The 10,838-nt window shown below is 41.0% G+C and overlaps 1 protein-coding gene across 1 annotated transcript in view; it reads left to right on the forward strand.

Moving 5' to 3' along the window:
• ryr2a (ryanodine receptor 2a (cardiac)) overlaps positions 1 to 10,838 on the forward strand; it is a 749,067-nt gene that overhangs the window by 214,256 nt on the left and 523,973 nt on the right. The window contains exon 2 of the mRNA XM_043695572.1: positions 7,465 to 7,584. Within this exon, the coding sequence (XP_043551507.1) occupies positions 7,465 to 7,584 (120 nt within the window). The remainder of the gene's footprint in view (positions 1 to 7,464; positions 7,585 to 10,838) is intronic.

Raw genomic sequence — 10,838 nt, forward strand, 5'->3', positions numbered from 1 at the left:
AAGATCCATAATTTACTAAAGTGCTTCCAAATTTCTTTACGATAATGGTTGTGAATTATGTATTTCACAATAGATCTGTTCTAAAGTAAGTGTTCAGCACTGTTTCATAGGAGCACTGATTGTACCTAGTACAGAAGCAAAAGTTCTGAACCACAGTATTGCCGAGAAACTGCAAATACAATCAGGATTTGACAAAATAAATTGTTTTTCATCACGATTATAAATATTCAAGTAGTACTTTTTTTCTCCTGAAGAGAAAGATTTATAATTGTGTTTATTGACAAATTTGATCTTGAAGCACTTCCTAGTACTCCAAACCAGCCATATTCTGCTTTCTCCTTTTAATTCCAGCTCCTATGTCTACCATAGAGGGAGAAGAAACTCTCCCTCATTAGTCCAAATGTGTTTTTAAACTCTCAAATGTAGTTTTTTTGATGTTTACTCACTGTGCATGACTGAATGGTGGGTTGGTCCATTTCAGAGGTCAGGTAAGAATCAATGCAATGCTGTGCAATTGGAGTCAGATGATAGGTTCCCTAACAAATGGGGCTTTTAGTCATAATTACTAAGACTAGATTTATATCTCAGATTTATAAATTGACCTTAAGTTTTACCAGCTGCCATGTTGGGATTGAACCCATGTTTCCGGGGCATTAGTCTGAGTCTGTGGATTACTTCTAGTCTGATGGCATTATCACTGTGACACTGCCTTCCCTGAAGTCAATCAGTAGAATGTAGATGTTAGGCTGTGGATTTGCTATCACCAATTTTTTACTAACATTCTTCATGGTAAATTGACCCCAATTTTTCGAGATCTCCTCACTGCCCTCTTCATTCAACTTGGGCAAAGCTCCAGTTGGATCCCAGTTCTCTACATAAAATTCTCATCTTTGTTGTTCCACTGATTTATGGTTTCACATCATACTTTATCTATTGTATGATAACTATCTCAATAACCTCCTCCACCATCCCTACACCCAAGCGTCTCCTTTCCTCTGACTCATGCCTCTTGTGCGTTGAATAGTTTTTGTGACCTATCCAAATATTCCTCATTTGGCTCATCATTGGCTTAATGGTTTATTCCTCTGTGAAGTGCTTTGAAATGATTGTCAATGTGAGAAGCAGCACATAAATGTCAGTGGTTGTTGTGCTTATATAACATCTCATTTGTCAGAAATATCTGAAAAACTTTGGCACTGTGCATTACTTTGAAGTTCAATATCATTATAAGTCAAGATGGCAACCAGCCTGTGTACAGCACGATAGCACAAATATATTGAGATAAATGACCATTTTCTTTCCTTTTAGTTCAGATTTCTGAGGGAGACTTTTTTGTCAGAATCCTGCTACCTCCAAGCAATTGATGTTTTTTTTAAGTTTGCATCTTTGTCTTGTCTCTTTTCTGACAATAACAGCACCATCCCTGGAAAATAATGGCATTTTGATTTTGCCACTCTGATACAGAAAGAGAAACTGTGCTAGCTCACTGCCTGATTTCTACTTCTTGTGGGAAATTACTTGGCCCTTATTTAGCAGCTCTCTTCACTGTCCTTTCTTTGTTTGAGATAGGTCAAGGCAATGTCCAGTGCTGTAAGAGTTCCCTTTAAACTCCTCCACATTCTGCATCAAATGATTTAACTCTTCTAAAAATGTGAGCAGGCACATTCAGGTTTTGTGAGATTCAGTAAACCATAGGTGGTTGATCATTATTATCGTTGAATCAATTTCTCTGACTGGTTGTTACTTCTGTTGCTGATCCTTTGGAACTTTCAAAAATTACTGTCAGGCCAGAAAGGGAAGCATGACCTCTCCATATTACTCAACACATTATGAAGGTGATGATCAGCAGACACCAGTCAAGTATTTAACAACCTGCTGGGGTTGTCTCAGGAGTGATTTGACAAATTTATATCTGAAAGCCTTCCAAGATATATATCACACCAATGGAAATTCTGTCTTTTCAAACATTTTGATTTGATGTAGACCAAATAGAGAAGGGCAATTTCTGCAGAGTTTCCACTAGAATTCTATCTATGTTGGTTTCTACATTGGCCATATTGCTTGGATCCTATGTCTCTCACTGTCAGTCTATCTTTAGCTATGGCTAAATGCCCCAAACACTGGCACTGGTTTAACAACACAACAATCTAAACTCTCACTCATTGCTGAAGAGAATAGTGTCAACCTGCCTCACTATATTGTCTCTACTACCACTACATTCCTTTTTGCTTCCACCACTTGAAAGGCTCCCTGTACCACAATGCTATGCTCAGTTAGCTCATCCACCATGCAGCCCTTACTTTCATCCAGACAAGCTAAAAGAACTTCAAATCTGTTAGACAGTTGCAAAGACTGTGGCCCTTCCACTCCAGCCCTCTGTTTCCCTTCAACTACTGCACTTACTATCATGTCTGAATTTCCTGACCGAAGACCAAATCAGAAGAACCTATCCTAAGGAGTGTGATTGCCTCCTGGAACAATGAGTCCCTCTTGCTGATGTGTTGTGATGTCTGTCATTCAGCCTCCAACTCAATGATTCGGAGCACAAGCTGCTCAAGGTGCAAATACTTTTTGCATATCTGTTTATCCTGGATCACACTAGCCTCCAGCATTACCCACATTCTGTAATCATGACACATCACCTCATTTAATGTGTTTTAATTGTCTACTTAATTATTTTAATCAATTATTACTTCCCTTTGTTTATTCAACTTACCATCATTTCCTGTAATATTTAAAATCTTCAGAATAGAATACACTTTAACCACTTTTTTTTTTCAGATTTTTTTCTACCCATTCATTGGATGTACACATTGCTAGGTGGGCCAGCATTTATTACCTATCCCTAGTGTCTTGCGAAGGTGGTAGTGAGCTGCTTTCTTCAGCTGCTGCAGTCCATAAGCTGCTGGTGCAACCACAATGTCATGAAGGAAGATCCAGAATTTTGACCCAGTAACAGTGAAGTAACGGCAATACATTTCCATGTCAGGATGATGAGTGGCTTGGAGGGGAACTTGTAGGTCGAGGTGATCCCTTGAATCTGCGAAAAGTAATCATGGATTTGGTAGATTTTGTCTAAGCAGTCTTGGTGAATTCGCATAATACATCTTGTAGATGACACATAGTACTGCTACTAAGTGTTGGTGGTGGAGGGCATAGATATTTATGGATGAGGTGCCAAACAAGTGACCTGCTTTGTCTTGGATGGTGTCAAAGCTTCTTGAGTGGTGTTGAAGTGCACTCATCCGGGCAAGAGGGGAGTATTCCATCATTCTACAGATTTGTTTCTTGTAAATGGTGGACAGGCTTTGGGTGGAGGGAGGAAGGAGGTCAAAAGGTGACTTACTCATTGCAGGATTCCTAGCCTCTTAACTGCTCTTGTAGCCAGAGTATTTATATGACAAGTGCAGTTCCATTTCTGGTCAATGGTAATCTCCGTTGTTGTGGTGCTGTGTATTCTTGTCATTCAATAATTTGTGAAAATCATATTCCTGAACTAGTGCAAGTCTATAATGAAGCACAGAACAACAACAGTTTAAATGAATTAATTCTATTTTGGAAGAATGGGAGAGCAGAAATGCCTGTTGGCTTAAGACAATGCTGATTAAATAAATGTTGGAAAGAGACAACAGATAATTGACTGGCAAAGAAATGGATCTGATACAGAAGTCATAGAGAAGTACAGCATGGAAACAGACCCTTCGGTCCAACTAACATAACCTAGTCCCAATTGTCAGCACTTGGCCCATATCACTCTAAACCCTTCCTATTCATACACCCATCCAGTTGCCTTTCAAATGCGGCAATTGTACCAGCCTCCACCACTTCCTCTGGCAGTTCATTTCATGTACGCACCACCCTCTGGACCTCTGAAAGTGAAAAAAAATTGAAATTGAATTGGGGAGCCAAGTGAGCCATCCACAGAAGCAGAGTGCCATAAGCAGTACTATTACAACTGCTAAGACTGATGTTTTTAATTCGTGTTATTTAGGACTGTACTCGTATGCCTCTTTGCAGTCCAAAAGTGTGGCACTGGAATAGCACAGCAGGTCAGGGAGCATCTGAGGAGCAGGAGAATCGACATTTTGGGCATAAGCGATTCAGGAATGTGGGGAGGTACGGGGGCTGAGAGATAAATAGGAGGTTGGGGTGGGGGTGGGGTTGGGGTTTGGGAGAAGGTAGCTGGGAAGGCGATAGGTGGATGCAGGTGGAGGGTAATTGTGATTGGTTGGTGGGGAGGGCGGAGCAGATAGGTGGGAAGGAAGAGGGACAACTAAGACAGTTCAAGAGGGCTGTGCCGAGTTGAAGGGTTGGATCTGGAATGAGGTGGGAGGAGGGGAGATGAGAAAACTGGTGAAATCGACATTGATCCCGTGTGGTTGGAGGGTCCCAAGGCGGAAAATGAGGCATCCTTCCTCCAGGCGTCGGGTGTGTTGGATTTAGCAGTGGTGGGTGCCCAGGACTTGCATGTCCTTGGCAGAGTGGGAGGGGGAGTTGAAGTGGTCACCGGGTGGTGGGGTTGTTTGGTGCCCCTTTGCAGTTTGTATTTTAGAGTAACACTGGAACTATCAGTCACAGAGAGAGGATAATTGTAACATTTGTTGGAATTGGATTGAAACATTAGAGTTGAAGATGAGAATTTCCTCATGCCTGGCATTAAGACTCAAAACTGTGAAACTTGACAAATTGATGGTGATCTCCTTTGAAATTGCTCATTAACAATTTGAAAGAAAGAAAATTACATTGCATTTGTACAACGGCCACTGCGCCTGGTGTTGCTGTCGGAACTGAGGAGTTGCTTGGCCTTTGATTTGGAGGTGGGGCATACTACCTCACAGGGGTGGAAACTGTGACTACAAGCAGTTGATTAGCTGCTCAGCATCATGGCTTCCATGGCTAGCGAAAGACAGGGTTGTCCCTGACTCTCTAGTCAGTAGCTCTGTGTCACCACTTTCATGGAAATCCCAGGTTTACTGTACACTTATCTGTGACTGTCACATTATTATGATTACTGAATCATTCTGTTCCTTTAAAGTCAGTGCTCTGGTACTCCCTATGGATCAGTGCACTACTTGGCCATATGCCAATGCCATTTAGAACCTAATTAATATGGTCATTGGATATTTATTTGAATTTTCAATTGCTTGGCTCATCTGCTGGAAGAAAAGCTGGTTATCATCAAGATCTGAAAATGTGGTACAACTCCTGTTTATGCAGTAAGGCAATCTGACTGTGATTTACTCATGTTTTATACATAAGCATGAAGGCTGAAGTGTGATAGGTGTATCTCAGACTCTCATACAAAAATTCTATACCCACACAACACTGAAAATATCTCAAAACCCTGAACTTACCAAATCAATTTTGAGTGCATCTAAGTCATAAACATTTCTTTGTACTGTATTTCTGTGTCTGCATGTGCAAGTGTTACATTTATTTCTATGTACTTGTCACTATGTGTATGTTAGTAGAAATATTGCCCTGATGAAAATACTCTGAATTTCAAATGTACAATCAGGACAAAAACTGGGTCAAAAGTTGATAATGACGCACAGCTTCATTTTTATTTAAAAACCATACATTTTTACTCTTGATATTTTCTACAAAACTTCATATCTTTAAAAAATTAATTAAGTATAACTTGATGGAGTTCAATACACTCCACTGAATTTACAGATTCAAGCATAGCCTGTGAAAAATGTTTGGCCTCAGCTCAAGAATCTTGCACTTTTCTCACACTCCATCCTGTTCTATCCTTCAGTCCTCTGACATTACAGCTACCTGTGCATTCAGGGTCCCCAAGAGTCTATTTCTCATTCCCATTTCTTGCACTTTCACATGTTATGACTCAATGACATCACTCACAGATGTGGGTCAGTTTTTACATAAGCCACTTATTGAGAGCCTGATAAAGTTGTGTTTAACATTATATTTGGAATCCAGTCTGATTTTACTTCCTATTGAAGTCAGTGCAGAGTACTATTGTGTAGGCTGTACTGATGGTTTTCCACTTAATCCCATGAATTTCCATCCCAACAAGTTACTGTCCTGCAATCCACCTCAAAACGAGTGTTATACCCAAATCTTACTCGTGACTATTTCCTTCAATCCCAATCTGCTTTGTCAGACTGCCTGCTTATTTTTCTCATTATGCGTGAGCCAAGATTTACTCATCAGCTGCATTGGTAGGACTGAAGCCATCATTTTTGGTGTCCATCAAAAAGCTTGTTCCTTTGATATTGTTCATGTTTCCATCTGTGTTCATTTAAAAGGCAATCTGCGTAAAACCGAGGCATCCTATTTAATTTCAATCTGACACTCTATTCATTATCAAGGCCAAGTGCTTCAGTCTGCATATTATAGTTCACTTTTTCTGTGCCTGACCCCTTACCCACTGTTATCAAAACACTTAGCCAGGTTTTTGGAAGCTTAATTTGTTACATCTTCCCCTTGTTTATATTCATTCTTCACCCTGTATAAACTTAAGTTTATTCAAGATTTAGATGTCTGTATCCTGCCCTGTTAAAGACTACTTTTTCAACACTCCTGTACCTTCTGACCTATGTCATGCATCTGTTGAACAGTTGTGTATTAATGCATTCATTCCAATGCATTAAATCTTAAAACCTCATCTCCATTTTTAAAATCTTCCTTAGTTTCAGTCTATCCATCTCACTCTCTCCAACCTTCCCATTAACATCTCTTCACCAGCCTTACTCACACTCCTGACCACCCTTTGGACTTCAGGCTTTGTCCTTCATTACATCCCTTTGCCTTTTGCACTACCACTGATGACATAATCTTAAGCTACCTGCCTCTACTGTCTAGAGAAAGCACCTGTCTAAACTCCTCCACCTCCCCCTTTTACTATTGGTCTCTAAGTTCATCTTCTGAACCAAATTTTTATTTATCTATCCTGGCTAATGTTCAGCATCAGCAGCTATCATTTCTCTTCTATCATCCTCTCCTAGTTTTGAGGTTTTTTGTGTAAAGGTACCACATAAATGTAAGTTGTTTGTTGTTGATAGGAATTCTTACACCCTTTCAACTTCATTTTTGGAACTCTGTCTGACTGTAAGTACCTCTGTTTCAATATCTCCTTTCTTCCTTCCAAAATACTGAACACTAGCCATTTTGGTATTAATTATTTATTAAATACCACCCACTTGACTTCACTTTCAGGCACCTTTCCTAACTCTTCCAGGGCTGCTCAATTTTTATTCTCTCTTCTGTGAACTGCTTCAGGAATATTTCTCTGTTTAAGATGCAATGTATATGCTAGATTTGCAATTAACTTTGCATTTCATAGTTTGCAGCTTATTTCCGGAGAATAATGTATGGATGTGTTTGACATCAAATCAATATTTGCTATTATTCCATGTTTTTGAATGCCCTCTGCAGTGTAAGCTGTTCATTAGACAGAGAACTCCAAATGATGCTTATGTTTCATTTCTCTTCTTGCAGAATGATGAAGTTGTGCTGCAGTGCAGTGCCACTTTCCACAAAGAGCAGCTCAAACTCTGTCTTGCTGCAGAAGGATTTGGCAACCGACTCTGTTTTTTGGAGTCTACCTCGAACTCTAAGGTGAGCCTTTCTGATAGTTATTGCACCCTGATCAGACATTGCTGAGCTTTTTGAGTCAATGATTGTTGCCACATCAGTTTTTGGTTGGCTCAAGGATATTATGTTCTACTGTGGAAGGGATAATAATCCAAGACCAGTTAGAAACTGAATAGATGGATGAGTATAATGAAGGGCTGGTATATTTTTGAAGAGAAGTTAAAAGTAATCAATTCATTCTTGCATAAGATGACTGATGCAGACAACTGTACTTGTTAAGATTTCTTGAATTAAAAATGTAATAGACACATATTAAGAACCTGTTGTTATTTAATAATTAATGCTAGAGCAGTGCTTTTAATTTTTTTTCTTGAGACAGGATTAATCAATATTCTCTTGCTAATGGAGCCTCTAGGCGACAGTGATCACAACGTGATACAATTTTGTGTTCACTTTGAACAGGATCCACAGCACATAGCTGATACTCTCTGACATGTATAACCTCAATCTCTCACCCTCGCTGCTTAACCACCACACTGTACACTTTATCTCTCTGTAGCTAAATCCTGTCTGACCACCCCCTAACTCTGCCCTGTACCCAGTGTCCACTGTCTACAGGCAGTTGGTCATTGTCTAGTAGGGCAACAAGCAAGCAATTGGATAAGTCCAAGTATGAGCGTTCAATTTCTTACATCAAAAGTTAACACAAAAAACCCAATAGTGACTGAAAATTGCCCTGATAACGCAAACCAGATTTCAGCATCATGACCAATGAGTGTTTTACATTACACTCTGCTACACTCAACTTTCATATACTGGAACTGAGTGTCAATCAGGTCCTGTCTGGCCTGTAGTGCTGAACACAGCTGAGCTGTGACTCACACACACAAGGAGAGCTTCCTCCTCTCTAGTAAGAGGATTCGCAGTAGAGAGAGGAGGAAAACTTCTCTCTAGTGTCATTATCCTCCCCCTTAGAAGACTGCTCCTGTTCCCCCAATTCCTCAGCTTTCTGCACATCACCTCATTGCCGACTCCAACTGTATAAATCACAGCTCACCAGATGAAGCTGCACTCTATTAGCCCCAGACTGGTCCAAACAGCAGAATCATATCATCAAATGCCTTGTACTCTGCTCCATTATGGGCTTGATTAAGATATGACAGCATTACATTTGTTCTCTATGTCACTCGGGCGTTATGCAATGGTGATATGAGGCATGGATGCAGTGGGTAGCCCTTAACCCTGAGTGACTAGCATTGTAAACTGGACCCTCAAGCACACCAGTTATATGAAAGTGCTCCAAGATGCAGGAGTCATAGCAGCTGCCAAGGTAGGGGGCACACACCTCCAGGAAGTGGGAATGGTTATCACAAATGACATGGAACACAGAACAGAGAGCAGTACAGCACAGAACAGGTCCTTCAGCCCTCGATGTTGTGCTGACGTTTTATCCTACCCTAAGATCAGAGTAACCTATATTCTCTTCATTGTACTAGATTCCAAGTGCCTGTCCAAGAGTTGCTTAAATGTCCCTAATGTATCTGACTGTAATACCACAGTTGGCAGTGCATTCCATACACCCACCACTCTCTGTGTAAAGAATCTACCTCTGAACACTCCCGTAAATCTCCTTCTAATCACCTTAAAATTATGCCTCCTCGTGATAGCCATTTCCATCCTGGAGAAAATTCTCTGGCTATCCACTCTATCTATGCCTCTCATCATCTTGTACACCTCTCATCCTTCTTCACTCCAATGAGAAAATACCAGCTCCCTCAACCTTTCCTCCAGTCCAGGCAGCAAACTGGTAATTCTCCTCTGCATCATCCATAAAGCTTTCACATCCTTCCTATAATGAGACAACCAGAACTGAACACAATATTCCAAATATAGTCTAACCAGCACTCTATAGAGCTGCAGCATAACCTTGTGGCTCTTAAGCTCAATCCCCCTGCTACTGGAAGCCAACACAACATATACCTTCTTGACAACCCTAAAAACTTGGGTGGCAACTTTGAGGGATCTCTGGACATGGAAACCCTGTTTATCCACACTGCCAAGAATCCTGCCTTTAACCCTGTATTCTACATTAAATATGACCTTCCAAAGTGAATGACATCACACTTTTCCAGGTTGAATTTCATCTGCCACTCTCAGCCCAGTTCTGCATCCTGTCAAAGTCCCACTGCAACCTACAACAATCCTCTACACTATCTATCACTTCATCAACCTTCATGGCATTGGTAAACTTACTCACCCATCTTTCCACTTCCTCATCCAAGTCATTTATAAAGATCGCAAAGAGCAGAGGTCCCAGAACAGATTCCTGCGGAACACCACTGGTAACCAAGCTCCAGTTGAATACTTCCCATCTACCACCACCCTCTGTCTTCTATAGGCCAGCCAAATCTGTATCCAGACAGCCAGAGATCCCTGTATCCCATGCCTCCTTACTTTCTGAATGATCCTACCATGGGGAGCCTTATCAAATGCCTTGCTAAAATCCATGCACACCACATGCACTGCTCTACCTTCATCAAAGTGTTTTGGCACATCCTTAAAGAATTCAATAAGGTTTGTGAGGCATGATCTACCCCTCACAAAGCCATGCTGACTATCTCTAATCAAATTGTGATTTTTCAAGTAAGCATAAATCCTGTCTCTCAGAATCCTCCAATACTTTACCCACCACAGATGTGAGACTGACTAGTCTGTAGTTCCCAGGATTATCCCTACTCCCTTTCTTGAACAAGGGAGTAACATTTGCCACCCTCCAATCATCTGGCACTGGACAGTGAGGATGCAAAGATCATTGCCAAAGGCGCAGCAATCTCTTCCCTCACATTCTGTAGTAACCTGGGGTATATCCTATCTGGCCCAGAGGATTTATCTATCCTCATGTTTTTAAAACTTTTCAGCGCATCCTCCTTAACATCAACCTGTTCAAGCATTTCAGTCTGTTTCATGCTGTCCTCAGAAACATTAAGGTCCCTCTCAGTCGTGAATAAATACTGAAGCAAAGTATTCATTAACATAGAACATAGAACATAGAAGAATACAGCGCAGTACAGGCCCTTCGGCCCTCGATGTTGCGCCGATCCAAGCCCACCTAACCTACACTAGCCCACTATCCTCCATATGCCTATCCAATGCCCGCTTAAATACCCATAATGAGGGAGAGTCCACCACTGCTACTGGCAGGGCATTCCATGAACTTACGACTCGCTGAGTAAAGAACCTACCCCTAACATCTGTCCTATACCTACCCCCCCTTAATT

The sequence above is a fragment of the Chiloscyllium plagiosum genome, chromosome 9, assembly GCF_004010195.1.
Source record: "Chiloscyllium plagiosum isolate BGI_BamShark_2017 chromosome 9, ASM401019v2, whole genome shotgun sequence".
Lineage (NCBI taxonomy): Eukaryota > Metazoa > Chordata > Chondrichthyes > Orectolobiformes > Hemiscylliidae > Chiloscyllium > Chiloscyllium plagiosum.